This window comes from Colobus angolensis, unplaced genomic scaffold, assembly GCF_000951035.1.
Source record: "Colobus angolensis palliatus isolate OR3802 unplaced genomic scaffold, Cang.pa_1.0 Scaffold63, whole genome shotgun sequence".
Taxonomy (NCBI): Eukaryota; Metazoa; Chordata; class Mammalia; order Primates; family Cercopithecidae; genus Colobus; species Colobus angolensis.
In genome coordinates this window covers 1,406,108-1,431,334 of record NW_012119932.1, presented here as the reverse complement: position 1 = coordinate 1,431,334, position 25,227 = coordinate 1,406,108, and the positions used below count along the sequence as shown (strand labels likewise).

The 25,227-nt window shown below is 40.7% G+C and overlaps 1 protein-coding gene across 1 annotated transcript in view; it reads left to right on the top strand.

Annotated features, from left to right (window-relative positions):
* Positions 1 to 10,345: 10,345 nt before the first annotated feature.
* The window catches only part of GPR158 (G protein-coupled receptor 158), a 438,191-nt gene continuing 423,309 nt past the window's right edge, over positions 10,346 to 25,227 (top strand). The window contains exon 1 of the mRNA XM_011963821.1: positions 10,346 to 11,600. Within this exon, the coding sequence (XP_011819211.1) occupies positions 10,699 to 11,600 (902 nt within the window). The 5' untranslated portion in view covers positions 10,346 to 10,698. The remainder of the gene's footprint in view (positions 11,601 to 25,227) is intronic.

Genomic DNA, 25,227 nt, shown 5'->3' with positions numbered 1-25,227 from the left:
TATGAAGCTTCCTGTTTCTCCACACCCCTACCAACATTTGTTATTGCCTATCTTATTTATTATAGTCCTTCTAGAAAATGTGTGATGGTATCTCATTACTGTTTTGACTTTCTTTTTTTGTTGGTTTTTTCAAACACCAACTTGAACCCGATGTTTTGATTTTCACTTTTCTAATCACTAATGCGGCTGAATATCGTTTCATACACTTATTAGCCATTTATATATTGTCATTGGATATATGTCTATTGAGAGAGTTGGCAGTTGTTAAAGGTTTTAAGAAGAGGAAACACGTATTTGTGAAAGTTTTCTCAATAGGATTAGTTTCCACAAAGGCAGATGTAGGCCTAGAGTGTGCAAATAACTTATAATGGGAGAGTGTAAACAGGTTAACTTGGTTGGAATGGAGAATCTCCAAAAGGTAGGGAAGAACTGGTGGGATAAGTCCAAAAAACAAAACCAAAAAAAATCAGTAAATGGTCTTAAATGTCAGGTTGAAAAATGTGGCATGAGAGAAGTGATGACAAAGATAGATTGGATTCTGATGCTTGAAACAAGTATTAGGGTTGAATATATGTTTATTAGTTTTTCTGTTTGTGTGGACATAATAGGGTGTATTCCTTAGTCTATCCTAGAACAGCAGGAAAGGGATGGCTTCCCGTGGTTATTCGGTTCACCCGTCAATCTAGTCAGAATTAAATAAAGCTCATTTCTGATATGTGGATATTGTTTTACTGGAGACCACAATTGATTCTTCAAGAAATGAGATTCTCTTCATTTCTTGGTTAATCCATTTCAGTGAAAACAACCTTGACATTCAGAGAGCTTTCGTATCACTTTTTTTGTCTTCCTTAAATTTTATTTTATTTTTTAAGAAACAGAGCTTCACTATGTTGCATAGACCAGCCTCAAACTCGTGGGCTCAAGTGATCCTCCCCTGTCAGCCTCTTGAGTCGCTGGGAATACAGGCACATACCATTGTGCCTGGCAAATTTTAATTCTTTGCTTAAAAAATAATCTGATTTGGGATATAAAAACAACCAGTTGAAACAGTTACATTTTAATCACATTTGGTACTCATGACACTGTAGATTCTTGAAAATTGTTTCTCTTTTTTGACCTCTCTCCTCTAGCTTGTGTTTTTCGACACAATATATAAGAACTTGTTATTTCTATATAGTGCTCTAAAAGAACTCATTCCTTCCCAGATATTGTGATGAGTGATGGTCATGTATTCTTGAAGTCAGTCCTATTATTGAAGAATCTTCTTTGACGCAGAGAACAAAGGGAGCCGAAAGCTTGTTGTACCAAAACTCTAAAATTCTTGTGTATCTGAAAGGAGAGCTGTTGGTAAACAGCAGGCAAAATCTTGCCCGATACTCTTCATTCCAAAGTGACAAGTAGAAATGATTTATATAGGCCACAGCAGTTAGGCTTCTGCATCAGACCTACTTTAATGATAATACCCAAAGCAATCAAAACAAGCCACTTTTTAGTACATTTTAATAAGTACCTCACAGATATGGAAGTTCCCTCTCTTCCCTTCCCTTGGGGACAATTCACACTTACAGCTAATTTCTCATTGAGCATGCTTGTCAGAGAAAAAGGAAGAAAAAGAATAGAGGGAGATGGAGGAGGAGAAGGAAGAGGTGAAGAAGGAGGAGGAGGAGAGGAAGGAGAAGGAGGAGAGACCAATTGACTAGAGGTTAGATTAAACAAAAACCTGAAAGTAAATTTGTCACTATTATTTTTTCTTTAGGGACAGCAGGGGTCTGGAGGAAACATTTTTAGGCATACATAATATTATAGTTAAAATACAACTATAGATCTACAAAACAGTTTTCTATTTTGACTCATACTTCGGTAACAGTCCATTTTCTTAGCATGAAGATATTTCCATCAGGACACATGCAGTAATTTTCTTTTCTCACAACATTTTGTTAGAACGTATTTCTGTGATGTGTTTGTTTCTTTGTTTTGTTATTTCATACAATCCTAACTTTAAGATGATACCCGGGCTAGGTGCAGTGGCTCATGACTGTAGCTGCAGCATTTTGGGGGGCTGAAGTGGGAGATTTGCTTGAGGCCAGGAGTTCGAGATCAGCCTGGGCAACATAGTGAGACCTTGTCTCTATAAGAAAAAGTCTATTTAAAAAAAGATAAAATCAAGATAATATCTGAAATTTGAACAAAATCAACACTACTGGATTATTTTCCCTCAATTTTTAAAAATAGTTAACATTTTACAAGTAGCTTCATATTATTTTAAACTGATCTTTGTAAGTTTGGATTTATAATTTCTGCTTTTTATTATCTTTTTAAATTGACAAAAATTGTATATATTTATGGTATACCACATGATGTGTTGAGATATGTATACCTTGTAGAATGGCTAAATTGAATTATTCAACTTTGTTTTTTTTGAGAAGGAGTCTCGGTCTGTTGCCCAGGCTGGAGTGCAGTGACCTGATCGTGGCTTACTGTAACTTCCACCTCCCAGACTCGAGTGATTTTCTTGCCTCAGCTTCCTGAGTAGTTTGCGATTACAGGCACCTGCCACAATACCTGTTAATTTTTGTAATTTTAGTAGAGACAAGATTTCACCATGTTGGCCAGGATGGCCTCAAACTCCTGGAATAAAGTGATCTGCCCGCCTCAGCCTCCCAAAGTGCTAGGATTACAGGTGTGAGCCACCACCTTAATTATTCAATATTTGCATTACCTTACATATTTAGCATTTATTTATGGTAAGAACACTTAAAATCTACTCTCTTAGCAATTTTGAAGTATACAATACATTACTGTTAGCTATGGTCACCATGTTGTGTAACAGATCTCTTGAACTTATTCCTCCCGTCTAACTGACATTTTGTATCTTTTCACTATCTCCCCAATTCCCTGCCCCTGCCCTAGGCCCTGGTAACAGTCACTCGACTTTCTGCTTCTGTGAGACCTTTTTAGATTCCACATACAAGTGAGATCATGTGGTGTTTGTCTTTCTGTGCCTGGCGTATTTCATGTCAGCATAATGTTCTCCGGGTTTATCCATGTCGTCACACACGTATCTCTCTTTATCAATGAAGTATTGCCATGAATTAGTGTGTCCTGTGTGTGTGTGAGATGTGCACACATCATATAGGTGTGGTCCTGAGGCAGGAGAATAGGGTCTGGAGGCAGGGAACTTAAGGCCAGTTGGTGCTGACTTCCTAAAGCTGAACCCAGGGAAAACACCAAAGTCTGGGGGCAGGGAATCTAAGGCCAATTTGTGATAATTTCCTAATGTTACCTCAAAGGGAAAGCACCCAGGTCTGCAGGCAGGGAACCTAAGACCAATGAACACAAACTTCCTCAAGCTAAACCAAAAGGAAAAACTCCATCTCCCCACACCCGAGTAGCAAAGGATCAAAGGCTACTCTCCCTACAGCCCTCCCCCATCCACCAGGGCTCACATGGAAAGGAAAGTGTTCTGGATTGGTGTGGGCCAAGTATGGACCATCTCGTCATCTGCATAGGGTGCCAATTCACCTCAGCCTTTAGCCACGGACCAAATCCGTCATCCAGATAAGGGGAAGCCAACAGGGACCTCAAAAGGAGTACTTAAAACCCAGAAAACTTTGTAACCAGGCCCTCGAACTGCTTGCTGGGGCCCACTCCCCCCCTGTGGAATGCTTCCTTGCTTTAATAAATCCCTGCTTTTGCTGTTTCATTCCTGTGGTTCATTCCTTTGTTATTAAGGCTTTGTGTGTTTTGTTCAATTCTTTGTTCCAAACGCCAAGGACCTCATGGCCATCCTTCCAGTAACAGTCCCAAATACTTGAAGTTCCCAACTTTGAAAAGCTCCTGTGTTAAGATGGAAAGCCAAGTCCTACATTGATTATGAAATAAACCCCCATGACACCCAAGGTAATATGCTGATGGAAACAATGTTGTGAGCTCTGACAACCTACATATACATAAGGTGTGATGTGCTTCCCTCCAGTAAGGGGAGCAGGCAAAATTGAGCAAAGAAAAAGTAATCCATTTCTCATCTCTTCCTATCTGCAAAATCAATATTTTTTCAGTATATTTCGTTTCAAAGTTTTGGTTGCTTTTATTTCTTGATGAGAAAGGGAGTCAATCTTTGGATTCAATGGAGTTGGGCTGTCCATAATTTGCTATAATTTTTAGTAAATGGTATACTCGCCCTTAACTGTCAGGTCAATGACATGGAAAGTCATTTAGGTAAATGTTTTGCCTTAGCACATTCAGGATTTTCCTACATAAATACCATCTCCTAGTGTTTTCTTCCCTTGTGGTTGGAAAGTTCTTGAGATGTCTTTGGGTTTACCAATCAATTTTGTGTGATGGGGAGAAGATGGAGGAAACGAGCAATTTGGGTCAAAGCTCCAGTGACTATGGAGATGATACTGTGTTTAGTAGTCCTTAAAAAAACAACAAAACCAAAACATTTCATTGAGAATTCAGGGACAGCCCAAGTCATGTCTTCATAGTGAAAAGCAGAGGAGATAACTGTAGAAAGAGTTGGAGTGTTGTTAGAAGTGATGCTGACAGGGAGTAAGAGTTTAAGGGTAAACTGGAGGCAGATGAGAATAAATTGCTAAGTGAAAAACATAAATATCTTGGGTAAGCCTTCTAAGTTGGAAATAGACTGAGAGATTTTTTTTCTTAGCAGATTTTAGGCATCTTTGCACTCATTCATGTTGACTTACTCCTTTTTTCCATGTAAAATACATGGAAACGTGTAAGCATATATAGGCAACAGATTATAATGGTAAAAAGCATGGTACAGGGCAGTGGTTCTCAAAGTGTGATCCCTGGGCCAGCAGTAGTAGCATCACTGGAAACGTGTTAAGAATGTGGATTCTTAGGCCCTATTCCAGACTACTGAATCAGCAATTTGGGGAGTAGGGGCACTAATCTGTGCATTGACTAAACCTCTCCCGATGAATCCAATATATAAACATTTGAGAGTCACTGGTCTAATTATTGTGAGCATGACATCTGGAGCCAGATGGGTGAATTAGGGCAATTAATTTTTTGGCTGTTTGATTCCCATCTGTAAAATGGAAGCAGTACCAAACTTACAGTGTTGTAATGAAGATTAAATGAGCTAAACTATGTCAAATCCTTAGCATAATGCCTGGCCACTGTAAGTGCTATATAAATATAATAATAGTAATACTTTTTACTGGTTTTATTTTTTCACAGGCTACATTTCACAATTGATAGCAAGACTTTGTGTTTCCAAAAAAAAAAAAAAACCCAAAAAACAAAACAAAACAAAAAACAAAAACAAACAATGAAACAACTTTTCTCCTAATATCTTAGAGTTATTTTCCTTGGCTCAAGGCAGGGCAGTATTTCTCAGCATGTGTTCCATGGATCATTTGTATCAGAATCACCTGAGAATGCAGATTCTAAAGTCTCACCTAGATCACAAATTTGAATTCTTTGTTGATACTTCTGCATCCTGAAATTTCAAAACCATTACTCTTGGATAGCAAAGACGATGATCTTCATTTTGCAAATGAGCACATGAGACACAGGGATAACATATGCTTGGGGAGAGCCAATCTCAGTCGACTCAAGAATAAGAACTGGGTTTCTGATTTTGTGTTATATTACAAAACTATATTGTCTGTAGTTTTATTTACCTTATCAGAAGTTTGACTGGAGTTGTGCTACCTTGTTTACTGAGATCCATTATTATTTAATCTAAAAATAACCTTTACTGGCCGGGCGCGCTGGCTCACGCCTGTAATCCCAGCACTCTGGAAGGCTGAGGGGGGCAGATCACAAGGTCAGGAGATCGAGACCATCCTGGCTTACACGGTGAAAATCAGTCCCTACTAAAAATACAAAAAATTAGCCGGGAGTGGTGGCGGGCACCTGTAGTCCCAGCCACTCGGGAGGCTGAGGCAGGAGAATGGCATGAACCTGGGAGGTGGAGCTTGCAGTAAGCCGAGATCATGCCACTGCACTCCAGCCTGGGTGACAGAGTGAGACTCCGTCTCAAAAAAAAAAAAAAAAAAAAGAAAGAAAGAAAGATAACTTTTACCTTATAAATCTGGGAGGACCAGGAACAATGAGTTCCTGGTGAATATACATAGAGCATGATTCACACTTAGTTGTAATTATTCCAGTTGTGAATTGTGTATCTGAACAGAACTCCTATTTTATAGATGCAGAAAAAGGGCTCAGGGAGGTTTAAAGAATTGTCAAGAGTCACATGATTAGAAAATGGTAGAACCAATTAGAGCTGGGTCTCTTAATGGCCAATCCAGTGCCCTTTCACTATGTCCTATAGTCTTAATCCTTGCTTATTTAAGTGATTTAAAGCTGCATTTAAATATTTTTTAAAACTCAACCTATACTGCTCACATAAAATATGATCTCAGTAGTTTGTGACCTTTTTCTTTTATTTAAAGATATGTTAATGTCACATCTTCCTTTTTATAATAGTGATAAATCAATCATATGAAGACAACTAATAACCCATATGTCCATTACATACTACTTTTTCATCAGTGCAAATTTGGTTGTTCTAAAGCAATTAGATTGACTTTTGAGGCTGTGTTGAAAAACTCCTTGGGCTTTTCCACCCGGGGTCATAGGTCATGTACCAATAGTTCCATTAAAATACAATAAACCTGCTACACAGTATAAATGTTCATTTAGACAACTTAGCTCTTAATTTTGAAGCAGCATGCATAGGGATATTTATCTCTATCTACAAAGTATGCTTCTATAATTGGGGGAGGGAGATAATCATCTCCACCCCACTTCCTGTTTCATCTTATGAAATGATTTTCCTTTGTGTCAATTGTTTGTTCTATTCTTATTACATATGACCTTTAGCATATTGCATTTATTTTTTTCCACTTGTCTTTCCTGCCAAGGATAGAGTATTTGTATTCTTAGTGCATCCATTCACTACTCCCTCAACTTAAGGTAAGTTTCTTCCCATCTTACAGTTATCTGGTTCACTATTACGTACTACCTAGGCAGTTACTCCTCATTCTCAGGGTTTCAGCTCAATTGTTACCTCCTCATAGTCTTTCTTTCCTTTATCTCTTTATATATGTTCTCTGCTCCCATACCATGCATGCTTTATCACTTTGCAGTGTTTATTTCTTCATGGTACTTATCACAACTTGCTATTGTCTTATTTATTTGTCTGCCTTTTTATCTCTAGCTCTGTCTCTCTACCCACTTGGCTGTAAGAGCCACATAGCCAGAAGATGTGCCTATTTTGTCCCAGTACCAAGCACAATGCCTGATACATAGTAGAGGCTCAATGAACATTGGTTGAATGAATGAATATGTCTTATGCAAGATGGTGTAGAAGTTTGTAGTCTGCTTTGAGGAGTGTGTGTGTGTGCTAAACCTTGATCCCTTGAAAGAATCTCTTTTGGATTATTTTATTTATTGATAGACACTAACACAGACATAGGATTGTCTACATACTCAGTCACCTTGATTCCAGACCTATTAAATGGACCAGAACCCTTAGAGCATTTGGAACTTTGTGCCTTACCTTGCATGGACCTAGGTTTCTTAGCACTCTGGACTGTAGTGGACAGTCTTCTAGAGCTTGCACTCTAGGGTAGCCTCTGGCCACGGGTGGCTAGTGAGCACTTGAAATGTGGCTAGTGTGAAGTGCCTTGCGCTGTGAGTGTAAAATAAACATCAGATTTTTAAGACTTAGTGTAAAAAGTGTAAAATATATCATTAATACTTTTATATTGTTTACTTATTGAAATGATAACAATTTGGATATATTGGGTTACATAAAATATGTTATTAAAATTAATTTCACTCTTTTTATTTTTACTATCTTAATGTGCTATCTGAACATTTAAAATTATTTATAAGGCTCCTACTTCTGGTTCACATTGTATTTCTATTGTGCAGTGCTCTTCTAGATACAACTAGCTCATCCCAGCTGTTTGGCAATGTAGGTTGAAGGGAATACTAGAATTGCAAAAGTCTCCATAGTCTGCATCTTTCTTATTAGATGTGCACTTGGGAAAAGATTGGTACCCTGGGAGAGTAGCTCAGGTGCCTCTCCAGTACAAACTCAATGCAAAATCCCGAGGCCCACACACCGTTTGTGTCCCAAGACACAGAAATGTTAAATGTCTTGTAAGTGGTCACATATCTTCCTTTAAAATAAAGCTAGAACCAGAATCCAGGTCTTTTGATTGTGCTTAGTTCATTGGATTACTTATAGAAGGATCTACTAATACAAGTATGTCTTCTTTTTTAAGTTAGATACTAGAGGATTTTAAAGAATTGTTAATAAGTTATGTAGGTTTTCTAAAAAGATCAATGAATGAGGAAATTATACTTCGGCCTTTAGATGGTTAAGTAAATGGAAAACCATAGTGTATACTTTGATACATTAGACAAGCAGAAACTCTTTCTGTTATTATTGCCACCCATACTGTGGCAGAGCACTAAAATGGGATGACCTTTACTTAGCATAGGAGCATACATTGCAAAGCAAAATTTAAACAAAAAGTCGGATATGAACATGAGATCTACTTATAAGTAAATACAAATCTAATAACCACTCTTTGCATAACTGTAAAAACTCATTTGGATACCAACCACTGCAGTCTGAAAAACTGGTTGCTGTGTCTTCTTCCAAAAACCCTCATCACTGGCTGTCAGGCAGACTTTTCTTCTTGGGTGAGGAGACTGATTTTTAAGTAAGCTTCATCATCATGATCTTCCCCTTCATTCACTAACTTAGCCACTATTTAGCGAAAGCCTACTATGTGTCAGGTAGTGTTCTGGGTGCTCAAGGTACCTCAGTGATCAATGCAGATAAAGATTTTTGCTCTTTTGGAGCTTACATTCCAGTCCCTAAGTATTTTCTCAATAGGAAGGATGACATAAAATAGTACAGTGAATCTAAGCAGTGTCTGCTTAGAATGCCACGAGGGACATTTTTGTTAGTTGGGAATTAAAGTAAGTTGGAGATTTTCTATTTGTGTCTTTCTCAGGTAATTTGAAAATAGAGGTGCATATGGAAAGTGGAGCTAGCTGTGCAAAACACTACGTATCTGGTATCAGTCTACTTTTGGAGTGTCAGAAGACACTTAAATTCTCTAATAAGCGTCAAAACATCAATTAGATTGTGGTAAGAAATTTACCAATAATTTGGGACGCTTGGCATACTTGCTCAGTTCTTCTTTCTTCTGCTGGGATATCCCAACCTTTAGCTAACTAGAAGTCTTAGTTCTTGTCTCTCAGTTCCAGGAACTCCCAGTCAGGACGATTTGCCTTCTCACTCTACACAGGCTCCTACTCATTCTCCCACAGCTCATGAGTCCTGCCCCTTGCTCTCTCCCTTACACATATTTTCTTGCATATATTTTTACAGGTTCCCCTCCATTCTGGTCCCCAAACAGAGATTCCTTAAATATGACTTTTTTTTTCTCTCCTTAAAACACAGCTGGTAGATTTCTCCATTATTCCCTCAGCTAAGATGAGCCTAGACAAGTATGTTTAAATCATTTCTTTAACTGACAGTAAGGAAGATGATTTGATAATTTGCCTAAAATGAGCAGATGCTCAGGAGGACAAGTCACCATCCTATGTCCCTTCTGTCCGATTTCACCTAGAAATGAAAACTACTCCCTTCTCGCTCTTTTCCAGGCAAAAGGCTGATTTAACTAAGCATGCAAGACGCCAACACCCTCCTCCTCAGTACGTCCAAGTTTCCTTCGCTCTGAGCCACCGAATCTCTGCTTCTCCCCCCCTCTCCCGCCCACCCTACGCCACCCCCTCAGGTTTCCGAGTCATCCGGAACGCGAGTGGGTGCGAGGACTCGGCAGGCTGCCTCCTGCGCCCCCGCCGCCCGCGGGCCGCCTCGGGTTCAGCACTGGACAGCTCCCGCCCCGGCCCCACAAATGGCAGTCGGCTGATTGACAGAGGAGCCGACCAAACAGGGGACAAGACGACTTGCAGCCGCCCTACAAGGGTTTGGTTGCGGCCAAGCTGCCTCTTTAAACTGGCTTTCCTCCCCCGAGCAGGGAGCAAGGAGAGAGGCTGGAGTGTGGTTTGCGGCCAAACCTAAAGGCTGCAATTAACCAGCCGCCCGGCCTTCCCGACTCCGGAGAGACGAACGTCTTAAAAGACGTCTTCGCTCCTCGGAACTCGCCGCTGCGCTCGCCGTGCGGCTCTGGGCGCGCGCCCCGCGCCTCCGGGCGAAGCGGTCGAGGAGGAGCCAGAGCCAGGAGGCGGGAACGACCTGCGGCGGGTGAGACTATGGAGCAGCGTCTTCGGCGGCCGCGGCGGCAGCAGCAGCAGCAGCAACAGCAGCTTCTGAACGCGCCTCAATGAGAGTAGCGGTGGCGGCAGCCGGGCCGAGAGACGGACGCAGGCTGACTCCAGCCGCTGGGAGCGCGAGGCCATGTAACCCGCTCGGCTCCAGGCTGCGAGGTGCGTAATCCCCAGCCGGCCCCTCGCGCAGCGGGCACGGCCAGCGCTGCCACAGGTGACTTGATTTCTGCGACGGTAGCTTAGCCACCCGGGACCAATCTCGAAACATTCTTATTTTCAAGTCCTTTGGACTGGGTGCCATCTGGAGAAGGTGGGAAGACTCCTGGAAAAAGTCTCACTGTTGAAAATTGACGATCCAAATTTAAAAAGTGATTCCCCCCGTTCCCTCCTCTTCTCTTTGCGAGGGAGATGGGAGCCATGGCTTACCCCTTACTCCTCTGCCTCCTGCTCGCTCAGCTGGGATTGGGAGCTGTTGGCGCCAGCCGCGACCCCCAAGGACGGCCGGACTCCCCTCGAGAGAGGACCCCGAGGGGGAAGCCGCAAGCCCAGCAGCTGGCTCGAGCCTCTGCCTCGGACTCCTCGGCTCCCTGGAGCCGCTCCACCGATGGCACCATCTTGGCGCAGAAACTCGCCGAGGAGGTGCCCATGGACGTGGCCTCTTACCTCTACACCGGGGACTCCCACCAGCTGAAGCGAGCCAACTGCTCCGGCCGCTACGAGTTGGCGGGCCTGCCGGGGAAGTGGCCAGCCCTGGCCAGTGCGCATCCCTCCTTGCACGGGGCGCTGGACACACTGACACACGCCACCAACTTCCTCAACATGATGCTGCAGAGCAATAAGTCGCGGGAGCAGAACTTGCAGGACGACCTGGAGTGGTACCAGGCGCTGGTGCGGAGCCTCCTGGAGGGCGAGCCCAGCATCTCCCGGGCGGCCATCACCTTCAGCACCGAGTCGCTGTCCTCGCCGGCCCCACAGGTCTTCCTCCAGGCCACGCGCGAGGAGAGCCGCATCCTGCTCCAAGACCTGTCCTCCTCCGCACCCCACCTGGCCAACGCCACCCTGGAGACGGAGTGGTTTCACGGCCTCCGGCGCAAGTGGAGGCCCCACTCACACCGCCGCGGCCCCAATCAGGGGCCCCGGAGCCTGGGCCACAGCTGGCGGCGCAAGGACGGGCTCGGCGGGGACAAGAGCCACGTCAAGTGGTCTCCGCCTTTTCTGGAGTGCGAGAACGGGAGTTACAAGCCCGGGTGGCTGGTTACTCTTTCCTCTGCCTTCTACGGGTTGCAGCCTAACCTGGTCCCGGAATTCAGGTAGGGATGGCCGGGGGGCACAGGGGAAAGCAAAAGCTTTCCTTCCGGTCTTGCGGGTGGGTGCACGTGTGGGGAAGGAACCTTTGGCTGTGACACGAGCACTTCTCACCGTCAGAGCAGAGACCTGGGCTGAGGGACGCCCCACGCGGGCGCGGGGAATTGGGGGCGAGAAGCGACCCCCGCCCGTCAGCTTCCGGCGCTCGGCAAAAGCCATTCATTCTCTGGGACCAGTTTCCCCGCACGGGGCGAGGGACGGGCAGCCCTTGGCAGGACGGAGACACCCCCGCTGCTCTGTGCTTCCCTCCAGCTGTCGGGAGAGCAGGGAGGGGCGTTCCTCACCGGGGGCGATGCGACAACTTGGAGAGCGCCGGGTGTGTCCGCGGAGTGGCAAGCCTCAGATGAGAGGTGAAAAGGGAGCAGGAGGAACAGAGAGTTCCTTGTTTCTGCCACTTTGGGGTAGCCTCTGCCTGCTTCCTACGTGTGCAGTTGGGGGCACCGGTTTGTTGTTAGTCAGAGCTTATAATTAAAACTGTGCCATCTCCTCGCAGTTCCGGCCCCTCAGCAGTGAGTCAGTCCTAGCAGCTAGCTGTCTCTGGGATCCAGAGTTTGCAATTTGGTCAGGGTGCTCCTTCTACTGGTCTCCCAGCTCCCCGCAATTGATCTTTCCTTCCTTGGTGGCTTTTTCCTCCTCTTCCCAGTGTTAGGCATACCTAAGGGTTCTCCAGCCCTTCACATACTCACATGATTTACAAACGGACCTAGTTATATTCGAGAGGGAGGCATCAGTTGTGACTGAATTCACTCAAGGAGACTGGAGGAAACTTAAGGGAGTCTGTATTTCCTGTCTCAAACTATAGCATTTGAGGGAAGCAGAGAATTTGCAAATTAACAGGTTTTAACTTCTGCCTGGGGAAGTGCCTGACCTTTGAGGTGGGTAATTTCTAGACGCAACCTTTAAGCGTGGATGTGAGGAAGGAACTGAAAGAGTAGATACACCAAAGAGGGCTTAGGAGAGGGCCCAAGATGGACTGAGATCATCCCTTAGTCCCATGACGGAAGGCTCTGGAAAGAGGGTCTCAGGGGCTGAGATTGCTTTTGTACTTTTTGGGAACTTGGGCAGGAGTCAGAAACCTTTGTGTGTGGATTATTTATTTATTTTTTAAATACCCTGGCACAGCAAGGACAGGATGCTGACCTGCTGAAAGATGCCAGATCAAGTACTGGGTGGGCAAGTGGGAAAGGTCAGAAGGCTTGTTTGTCTTGGTACTGCCATTTACTGCTGAATGACCTCAAGCAAGTTGCATAACCTCTCTGGGTTTCAGCTACTTATCTGTCCAGTGAGGGAGTTGAACTAGACAGTCTCTAGCAGACAGTCTCTAGCGAGCCATCCAGTTATCAAGTTCTGTAGCTTTTAATGTTGGCAACACTTGTGAAGACATAAAGGATAATAACCCCCTTTGTCTGATTCTGTATGACCATATTAAATGTATGTGTGTGTGTGTCTTTGTATGTATTTCTATCTCCTTTAAAGGTCTTGTCTTAAACCAGACTAACTCTTTTCTACTTTCAAGATAATCCCATTTCCTCCTAATTCTTGCAGGATTCTATTAGTAAGAGCTGAGCCCAGCTTTGAATCTTTGCCATGTTGTTTGCTTAGAAGAGAAAAGACCAGCAGATGCAATTCACTGCCAGCAAACTGTTTGTAGCCTTTAAATGAGTCTTTTTAGGGAGCCTGAAGTTCCAGGATTTATCTATCTTTTTCATCTAACATTCACTTTATGTCAGGCTCTGTGCTAACTGCTTTGCATGCACTGTCCTGATTAGGCCTTACAGCAACCTTATGAATTAAGTTTTATTATTTTCTCTATTTTACAGAAAAGGAATCTGAAGCCCAGAGGGGTTAAGCTTCTTGCCTAAGATTGCACAGCAGTAAAATAGCAGATCCAGGATTTAAGCCCACTTCATACTTCATATCATATGTACCACCATTCCAAATTCTGTTCTATGAAGGTGTCCTAGGGGTTGCTATAAACAATGTAGTTACTGCGTAAAATATACGTATTTTCGAGGGCCACTGTGGAACTGAGGATGAAAACCATTCGTTTTCAGAATTATCTCTCTTAATCATATGGATCAGAAAGCACAGGTTGCCTAAATGAACTCAGCGCCTTCTGGCAGCCAAGTTGAAAGGCTGAGGACACAAAGGATCTCAGGTTGACAGGGCTCAGACATTCCCTGTTTTCTCACTCTGTTTAGAAAATAGTTTGTTTCTTTAAGTGCCTTCCTATACAAAGAATACAAAGATGGTATTCTTCAGCCAAGGCACAAAGCCAGCCATTTAGTGTCTGGCCCTCTACTGCAGCTGGCTCGTCTCAGTAGAATCACAAGGTAAATGCTCTCCTGTGAGTGATTTGGCTCCATATCCTGTGCCCTTCAAATGCTGTATTGAGGGTCCACACAGTAGAAACCAGAAGAAAATCTTACAGGCATCAGATAGTTCCACCTGTTGTCTCACAGATGAAGAAACAGAACTATAAAGTGACTTGTCCAAAAATCACGTATCAAGTTTGTAGCAACAACAGAAATGGGATCCAGGCCTTCTGCCTCTAGTTTATCCTATACTTGATAAATATATACCTAAAGCAGATATCTGTGGCTCTCTGGACCTCTGTACACAACCTGTGTTGGGGACATACTTTATTCTCTATCATCATTTATCACAACCAAAAAAATTAACCCACAGAAAACAGCTGTCACTTAAAAAAGAGATTATATTGTTAATTTCACATATTGAGATAATATTTAAATGGGTCATTTCTGTATATCTTCATACTCATAAAAGGAAAAGGTTTTTTGTTGATGATATTTTATCATATAAGATACGCATTCTAAAATTCTACAATATAGGTGGATAGTATTTGACAGGTATGGTAACAAGGTAAACCTCAAATGAATTTTTGGGAAACCAGATTAGGAGCCCTGATCATGATTTTAAATAGTCTTTTAAACATGTGAAGTGTTATTTGCAAAAAGCTTTATGTATAACAGAAAATCCACTGATAATGGTTTACTTATGAAAGAGAAAAGGAGAAATAACTTTTAGCTAAGGTTAGTTACTACTTTCCCAGGTCTTATTTACAAGATTCAGACATTTAAATTAATGTAAATTAAATTGTATTTTATTTTTAGGTAATATAAATCCAAAGCATGAACTTTAAAAGCAATATGTAGAACTTCTTATAAGAAGTTCAATATAAAAGTATCTTCTCATATTACCATTTATCACTGTAAAACAATCTCTCAGAATAAATTCTATTCCCCTGTGTTTCAGAATGACACAAGTATCTTAAAATTTAAGATGTAGCATAATGCACATGTGGAAATAGAAGTTTGCTGCTCATTTTTTGTCTTTGAAAAAATGGCACTCATTTCTCTTAAGTATTTCTTGAGTCTTTTGTTACATATCTATAGTGTATGAACACTTGGTTCTCATTTTTCATCCTAGTAAAAAACAGAGAGTAATAATTTAAGATATACCCTGAAAATATTTTTACTTTTATCATTAGGTTTGTAACATCCTCGTAGCATTTTCCTTAAAGCTAGGGTTCTTTTGTTTGCATAAGATTTTTCTTCGTGGAACTTAAAGTACTATGGAGTTCAGTCCCATTCTGTTGAATGCATAGATACCTCTCTGGCAGTGATTGGAATCTTTCAGTGCCTAGGATGGTTAGCAGGTACTTAAGTGTTTGCTGAATTTAAAAGAAGGTGAATTTCTTTAAAATTCCTGTAAAGAATTAATTCTTGATGAACTTGAGAGGCAATTTGGAATTCCTTTGGTTTCTTCTCATTTTATAGTTGAGGAAGCTGAGACCCAAATAGCTAAAGGAATTTGCTAGAAGTGGAATAGCTCTTTTGGGGCAGGTGGAAATTAAGGGAAACCAATACTTACTGAGGATCTACTATACATTGGATATTTTATATATTTCAGTGCATTTAATTCTTAGAACTCTCAGGTCGCAACCAGTTCAGAAACGTTGAGCAACCTGCCCAAGCTAATGTAGCTAGTAAATGAAGGAGCTAAAATCAAATTTAGATCTGTCTAGCTATGAAGCCTGCGTAGTCTTTCCACCATCCTGTGCTGATTTCTATCCCTTGATTTCCCAATTTTGTCATTAAAAATGTATAAGATGATATTGGCTTGAATTAAGTAATATACTTGGCCCAAACCAGTGATACACACTTATTCTTTTTGGGTCAACGATACAACCAAGTATGTTGTACAGTGAGAAGAGTATTCAATTTGAGGCAGAACTTTGCCTCAAGTCCCAGTTTTGTCTCTGACTGACTGTATTACCTGTCTGGAAATCAGTTTCTGCACAATAAAAATGTGGAAATAGACTTGATGATTTCCATATACCTCTTAATTGGCCTATCCACATGGTCAACAAATACTTGTTGGAAACAGGGCTGATACACATAAATCTAGTACCTTGTGGAAATGATATGGGAGAGTCACATGCAGAGGAAGAGGAAACCAAGTGAATATTAGACCTGGTATTTGGTTAAAAAAAAAAGAAAGAAAGAAAAGTCAATAGGGAGATAAAGGAAAGATCACAATAGTGTGGAAATCTCTTTTTAGAAACTAATGAACATTAGTGTCACTGATTCACTGACTGCCTGAGTGCTCACTCCACTTTCTCTCCTTCACACAAGACACCCACACACCTCCTTCAGTGATTCTATTACAGATTTCTGCTTTCAACAAAAGAGGGCAATTCACATAGTGTAAGAGAAATGACCACATAGGATAGGCCAAACGTATCCTATGTCTTTCTTATAGGAGCTGCAAATGATGAGTAGGCTTACCTACAGAAATAGCCCAGAGGTGTCTGCCTGGGTTATAGATTAAAAGGTTTTCAGATGAACTTCTGCTGTGGAGGCTTTTAAACCTCAGTTACATCATCTTTAAGCTATGAAGAGTAATGTGTATCTCCTTTGAAATTCTGTAAAGACTAAATGAAGAACTGTCATCACATAGGAAGTTTAGTAAATATTTTTGTATTGTAGCTTCTGTCTTCCCGAATACTATCCTCAGCTGGCCATAACTGTCTTCATTTACTTGTATTAGAGTCATTTGACTTAGAGTAATTTGTAACTTATATAGCAGTTTAGTTTTGTTTCTAATCATTATGAAGGCTTGTAATGGCAATGGGTCATGGTAGAAATACTGGCCTTAGAGACAGAAGATGTTGGTACCAGCCTAGACCATATCGTTGACTTAGGGTGTTACCAGAGGCAGGAGTTGCCTCTTTAATTTTCAGTTTCTTCAACTGTAAATTGAGGACGTTGGATGAGATAACTCCTTATAACCCTAAAAGTCAATGATTATGCACATCATTCAATATGTCACTTTATTTTATTTATTTCTTTTTTTGGGACAGGCTCTCACTCTATTGCCCAGGCTGGAGTGCAGTGGCGTGATCTTGGCTCACTGCATCCTCAACCTCCCAGGCTCAAGTGATTCTCCCATGTCAGCTTCCTGTGCAGCTAAGACTACAGGCCCGAGCCACCATGCCTGGCTATTTTTTTTCAGTTTTTGTAGAGATAGGGTTTTGCTATGTTGCCCAGGCCAGTCTTGAACTCCTGGGCTCAGGCGATCCACCTGCCTCAGCTTCCCAAAGCATTGGTATTACAGGTATGAGCCACACCTAGCCTGATGCGTTGCTTTAACTTGTAAAGTTTTATTTGATTTGCTGCTGAAATCAGTTAATGAATGCTATATAAATGTAGAACATGTTTGTGTGTTCCATGTTTGACTTTATAATGATCATTTACTCACAGAATATTTACAGAAAGTCCTATCAATGTACAATGAGTTAAGTATATAAACTAATAATGGAAATGAGAACTCCATTTCAAAATAAGAATAAGCATGATCTGATTTACAGGACTTAAGACTTCCTGATTTACTTGGAGTCAACATGAAGTTGCTTCATAGATTTCTAGACCAAGGGTCTCAGAATACCTCTATAATTTCTCTCAAGAGAATAAATGTTTAGACATTTGGAAGCTCCCTACTTACTTTTTAAAAACAATCTGTTTTCAATTTGCCTCTGTAGTTGGCTTTAAAATTTCAAGGAGGAGCTATATGTTTGGTGTAGCAATGGCACAGGATTATCTTCCCATTTTCTAGAATATGCATTTGGAAGTAGAAATGGGATTTCCAGAACTGCAAAATAAATTACAAGAGTTATGCTTACTGTCTGGAGAGATAACTGAGGCTCTCACTAGACTGTTTTTCCAGCCTCAACTTCTGGATAAGCCAAATGTTGCTTTCAACTTCAGAAAAGCAGCAGTTTGTTGCACATGGTTCAGATTTTAAGGCTACCCTTTTTCAGTCTTAAGAGTGCTGTTGAATTCAACATACACTGCATTTTATGATTATATTGTAATATACTGTGATGCCAAGGCGTATGTTGTTGATGCTATTTTGCACTTGGTTGGTACAGAAGCATTAGGCCCTGGCTGTTTTCTCTGTTCAGTTCTGATTTGGTGTTCAAAGAGTTATTTATGCAGAATCACTAAGATAGCACATTGGGATTTTGATAACTTTGGCAGCTTGATGGCTGTTATGTGCAAATAGGCAGTTCACTAGTACTGGGGCTATGCTTGGGAGAGTCTGCAGCCAGCAGCATTGTGAAGCTTTTCCCAGCACAGCAATGTCATGTGCATCAGTGGGGCTTGTTTTGCTTGCCTTATCTGCCTTTCAGCTTTTGGTAATAAACTGAAATTTGTTTAGTAACAAACTAAAATTACACATAGCATAATTTCCACTTTGGCTGGCCAATTACTCTCCCAAGTCTTTCTTCCTACAGGAAGAAAAACTTGACCTACACAAATATTTGGGTAGATGACTGTTCCATGAAATACTTCTTCAGTTTAGGAGAGGATTAATCCTCTTGGGTAAGTCTTTCACACCTTCCCCCCCTCCACACCCTCCTCTTTCCTGCAGTGCCAAATCTAGTATAGAAACCATGAGTGAATTTCTTTTTTATACTCAAGGATATTATAGAGTGCCTCAAAGCAATTATAGGATACATCTAGTTTTATTACTTTCATTACAGGTAGAGCTCATAGGACACACAAATTAGCTTAAATATAATCTGATCCCAAGGTAGTAAAGTTTATTTTTCCAAAAAAAAACCTATTACCTATCTCGTTGTACAAGGAGGCAGTTTCTGTCTCTTTTCTCTTCCCTCGTACAAAGTTGCTAATACTTCTGTTTAATTGAGATCCAATTAATTTTTATTCATTTTAATACCTGTTATAATCTTCCCCATTTAATAAATATGACTAAAACAAAACAATGTAGGATTTTTAAAAACCTGTCCAATTGGCAAAGTACCCACTGCACCTATAGCTTAAAAGGAATCTTACAATTATGTAAGATTTTGGTTTATTTGTTTAGCTTTCTCACCATTTATGTGTTTTGTCCAATGTATATGCCTTGTTACATTATTATAGAAGAACTTGACATATGGCTTTTATCTTAGAAAGAAGGAATGGTGTGATAGTAAAGAATAATATTCTATCGATTCTAACATGCACCATTTTCACATTTGGATGTCTTTCAAATTGAGATGTGTCTTACAATTGAAGGCATGTCATATTCCAAACGAAGTTGGCACTTCGTTTCTTCCTGTGGTACACAATATAACACGGCATCTTACAATTAATGCCATCTTACAGTTGATGAAATGTGATATCAGGAAATAGGAAAACAAACTCCAGGGTCTCTTCAACTACAAAGTTCTATTATCATCTACAAGTTATCAACTTGTAGCAAAATATTCATATATGGAAGCAAAATGTAGACCTTACTGCTGTATGTAAATTTTTAATTTAATTTAATTTTTTTAAAAAAGAGACAGGGTCCCACTCTGTTTCTCAGGCAGGAGTGCAGTGTTGAGATTATAGCTCACTGCATTCCTAGGCTCAGGTGATCCTCCCGCCTTACCCTCCTAAGTAGCTGGGAGAGCAGGAACATGCCACCATGCCTGGGTAATTTTTTTAATTTTAATTTTTGTAGAGACAAGGTCTTGCCTTGGCTTCCCAAAGCGCTGGGATTACAGGCCTGAGCCAGCATACTCAGCTCCTGCTGTATATAAATTAGATTGCTATTTGTCTTCATAATAGTTTTATTTAAAATAGACAAGCTATACTAAAACATGTAGCCACATTTTCTTTTCATATTGTGCTAGAAACTACAGCAACTTTTATTTTCCGAATAGACAAAATCAGAATTATCATAATTTTTCTCACATCATCTGGCAGTTTTTCCCTTACACTGTGGGAAAATCCCTGGGATTGTGAAAATGAAAGACCACTGACAGACTAAGAATAGGAGGGAATAGATATGGTGTCTCCTTTCTAAAGTGTGTAAAGGTTTCACAAGGGAAGTTACTTCTTATGTAGCAATGTAACCAGATTTGACCGATGAGATTTAAATGAAATTGTGAAGATAAGCATATTTTTTCTTTTTATCCCATCAATTGCTTGGAATAAAATGAAGAGTTTGATTTTCCTCGTATTTGATGCCTCAGACCACTATGCCGATCAAGGTTTCTCAACCTTGGAACTACAGATATTTGGGGCCACACAGGCCTTTGCTGTGGGGGCTGTCTTGTTAATTGTAAGATGTTCAGCAGCACCTCTGGCTTCTATCCATTAGATGCCAGTGGCAACACAGCCTGCCAGTGTGAAAACCAAATGTGTCTGCCAAAAATAGCAAATATCCCCTGTGGGGAAAAACTGCCTCTGGTTGAAAGCCGCTGGTGTAGAGGAGTACATATGATACATAACGTATAAAATGCTGCTCTGGGACTATCCCTATTTCAAGGGTCCTGTATGTATGTGTACACATATGTGTGTACATATATCTGTGCGTGTGCATATATATATGCTCATATATGCATTTGTCAGATTACATATCTATTTATTTCTTTAAAATATAAGATCATTGTATATATAGAACCTGACACAAGGGAGAACTGAAACATTTTGATAGATCCATGAAATATGAATTCATTTACATTTGTATGTCATCAGGGCTCAAAAAGAACATCTGACTAAATTTGTAGAATCTGTTGCTAAGCGTGGTTTTACTACCTATATGGTTAAATGTTTAATATTTAAGGTTTCCCATAAAAGATGAATTTTGAAAGGAAAGCACTTGGCCGGGCGTGGTGGCTCACGCCTGTAATCCCAGCACTTTGGGAGGCCGAGGTGGGCGGATCATGAGGTCAGGAAATCGAGACCATCCTTGCTAACATGGTGAAACCTCATCTCTACTAAAAATACAAAAAATTAGCCAGGAGTAGTGGCGGGCGCCTGTAGTCCCAGCTACAGGCTGAGGCAGGAGAATGGCATGAACCTGGGAGGCGGAGCTGCGTGTGTGTACCTGGAAGAACAGAAAAAGGGAAGGGGGGTACAGCTGGGTGTGAGGAGTGGGGAAAGGCAACAAATGAAGATGAATGAACTGATAGAAAACAATTATCTATCTCTGATGCTGTGGAATATTGCCTTACTTTTACATGAAGCTCCATTTACTACCGAGCAATTTTACAGTTCTGATGAAACTGAACTATTTTTCCCTAGTAGCTAGTTGAGGAGTTAAGTTCTTGATGATTTAATCATTATAAAGATAAGTTGACTGTGCTTGCATTTCAGAACTTTATTTCAGTTTTTCCCATTAAAGGAATACTAGTACCTTACAATATATATTTTAAATACTCCATTTGCCATTTTAACTTATTGATTCAACTAGAAGTTGTTCAGAATTTGAACTTATTACAAATGAATTTCCTAGAAGAAATGATTGAAATGCTACATTACATAGACATTATTATTATTATTATTATTATTGTTGAGACAGGGTCTTACTCTGTCACCCAGGCTGGAGTGCAATGGCATAAATATGGCTCACTGCAGCCTCAACCTCCCAGGCTCAAGCGATCCTCCCACCTCAGTCCCCCAAGTAGCTGAGACTACAGGTGTGCACCACCACAACCAGCCAATTTTTCTATTTTTTTTGTAGAGGCAGGATTTTATCATGTTGCCCAGGCTGGTCTTGAACTCCTGGGCTCAAGCAATCCACCCATATCAGCCTCCCAAAGTGCTGGGATTACAGGCGTGAGCCACCGCTGCTGGCCCTACATATACATTATTTAAAGCTTTAATAAGCATATGTTTAAAGATGCAGTTTTAAATATTAATAATGCTTAGAATTCTGTTAAGTCAGAAGCAAGCCTAAGAAAACAAAAACAACGACCACATGATAAAAAAAAAATGTTTAGGCTTCATGGTGCAAATTACCTTAGCACAAACTGAACAGTGACCAATTCTTTACTCCCTATCCATAAACACAAAACATACACGACCTACTGTGAGAAGGGAGGAGCTTGCTGTTGTACATTATGTTAATTATGGAGAAATAAGAGACAATGTTGTGAATATTAGAGATGAATCCAATGCTCCTGAAAAGAAAGATGAAGACTATGATTTTTCTGGATAAGGCAGACTTTTAAGATGGTTGTTTTGGGTACTGACTTAATAATTAGTTCTTGGGAAAGCCTCTCACAATACAGTCCCCTGAAAGTTATTTAGCAATGTGTCTGTCTTTCCATGTTTATGAAAAATAGGCAAATAACAAATGATATTGAGGCATTCTTTAAAGAAGCAATGTTTTTAGTAAACATCTTGTGAAAAGCTCCTTTCTGAATTGGAATTTTAGAAGTAAAGGGGATTTTAGGGATCACGTAATCCAGTTTATTTTTATGGGTGAGGAAAATGAGAGCAAGGGAATTGGTGACCATCACTTGCATTAGCTATGGCTGCAGCGAACTTGCAGTTTAATAACAGACACAAAGACAAAGATGCTGAGTCATCAAGTAAAGGTTAATTTATGTTCATTATTCACTGATCCCAAACATGGCTGGGCATAAGGATCACCTGAAGAGCCTGATAATATGTTCCCAGGCCCTCCCTAGACCTTGTGAACAAGACAATCTGCAATAGGATCCAAAGTCTATATTAAACACAAAGTCTTAGTAATTCAGAAGTAGTTAGTCCTTAAACACAAACTTGGGAAAAAGTAAACAGTATTTGATAAAATTGAAATACATATAACTTATATAAACAACATTATATAAACAGCTGATATAAACAACTGCAGCTTTAGTCACTGAAAAAAATTTGGTTACAGGCCATTCTGGGTACCTGAAACATTCCAATATTGTGAATGAGCCTATCAGTATTGCAGATTTACAATGTCCAGCGGGTTCTTTATGAAGGCAGGGAGCTCACAGGTTCTGAGCCTTGGAATGAGAAATCACTTGGTTGTATACTCCTATTTCCCCCTCACTTTAGTTTGGGTTTTTTGTTTTCTCAACTTTAAAATAGGGGCTATCATAAGAGCAACCTGCCCCCTGTTATTATCTGTCTCTTTATGTAAACATCCTGTTTCCCAAAGAGTTCTACAGGTTTTTAAAGTACAAGGACCATGTTTTATGACTTCCTGTATTCAGTGCCTGATATGGTTTGGCTGTGTTTGCACCCAAACGCTCATCTTGAATTGTAATCTCCATAATCCCCACGTGTCAAGGGAGAGACCAGGTGGAGGTAATTAAATGGTGGGGGCAGTTTCCCAGGTGCTGTTCTCATGATAGTGAGGGAGTTCTCGCGAGATCTGATGGTTTTAAAAGTGTGTGGTAGTTCCTCCTGTGTTCCTTCTCCCCACTGCCACCTTGTGAAGAAGATACCTTGCTTCTCCTTTATCTTCCACCACGACTGTAAGTTTCCTGAGGCCTCCCAAGTCAAATGGAACCGTGAGTTAATTAAATGTTTTTCCTTTATCAATTATCCAGTCTCGGGCAGTTCTTTGTAGCAGTGTGAGAATGGACTAATACAGTGCCTCTTGAAAGTACCTTCCCTAATTCAGAAAAACAGCATGGGAATGGTGTCTAGGAGGAGGGGTTTTGGGATCATAAACCTAGGCTTGAATCCAAGAAGTTCCATTTTCACTTACAGTGTGACACTGGAAAGTTATGTAACTTTGTGGCTCAATTCCCTCATTGCAAAAGGTATAGAATACCTCTTACTGTTGTAAAGAGTAAACAATCTTATATATGTAAAAAGGCTAACATAATTTCTGAAACATACTAACCTTTTAAAAAAGTTATAGTGTATAGATAGTCTCCAAACTTTTATATATATATAAAAATGTATAGTGTATAGATAGTCTTCAAACTTTTGAGGTGCAAAAGCGATACACATTCAGTAAAATCTATACTTTGGTATAGTATTTATTCACATAAGGTATTCAACATTTTAGTAAAAAATAGGCTTTATTTTAGATGATTTTGCCCGGCTATGGGCTAATGTAAGTGTTCTGACCATGTTTATGGCAGGCTAGGTTAAGCAATGATGTTTAATAGGTTAGATGTATTAAACACATTTCCGACTTACACATTTTCAACTTAAGATAGGTTTACTGGGATGAGTTTATCAGAATGTAACCCCATATAAGTTGAGGAGCACCTGTATATTACATGCACCTGGCTATGGCTACAGGTGCTAGGGATAGAATAGTGAAGACGACAGACAAAATCCTTGTCCTCATGAACTCTTTTGTGGGAATGGGGGAAATGCATAATAAACAGGCAAAATAAAAATAAGTAATTCTTGATAGAAACAAGTGCTATAAGGAAAAAAATAGGGGAATGTGGCAGAGAATAGCTGAGAGGTAGGGTAGAATGCATTCAATAGGATGGTCAGGAAAGACCTATTTGGAGAGGTGACTCTGAACTGAGAAAGGAAGGATGAGAAGACATTCATGGAGCAAGCTGAGGTCATCACATTCCAGGCAGGAAGCCACAAGAACAAAGACCTCGAGATGGAATGAACTTAAAGTGATCTAAGAACAGAAAGAAAGCCAGTGTTGCTGGAATGTAGTGAGAGATGGGTAATGTGGTAGAAGATGAGAGGAAGGCGTGCAGAAGGTGCTCAATAAATGGTTAAAATGCTGTGGTAACATGGAAACATGTGAAGTTCTTTACAGATTTCCATCCCTCTAGGAATATGTAAACTGTGAATGCATCTTCATCTTTTTCCCCTTTGGGTGTCTTTATTGTAGCATTCTGGTTTTACTTTGTCTTGCTTTTTCGTCTTCCTTTCAGTCTTGGCCTTCCTGCCCACTTCCTCCCTTAGCTCTAGGAACTTGGGTTTTCCAGTTTCTCTGATGAGACTTCAGTCAAAGAAGAAGCTATTCATAATTGCTCCATTCTCAAATTTAAATGAACAAACTGAAATATGTGAAAGGTAAAGGGATACAAAAAAAGAAAATCCAGAATTCCTTGTAAAAATCAGCTTGGTGCTTTTATTGCTCTTGGGCTTAAGCCTGTAAATGAAATGTTTTCAAGACACACATAGCATAGCAAACAATAGTAGAGGCACATTGGGTCAGTTCATAGCTCACCAGCATTTCTTTTCCTCACCAGCCCACCTGGGATGACATCCAGCAGGTCCCTGACCTCTTTCAAGCTGGAGGCTGGCAAGTCTGGTTTTCTGG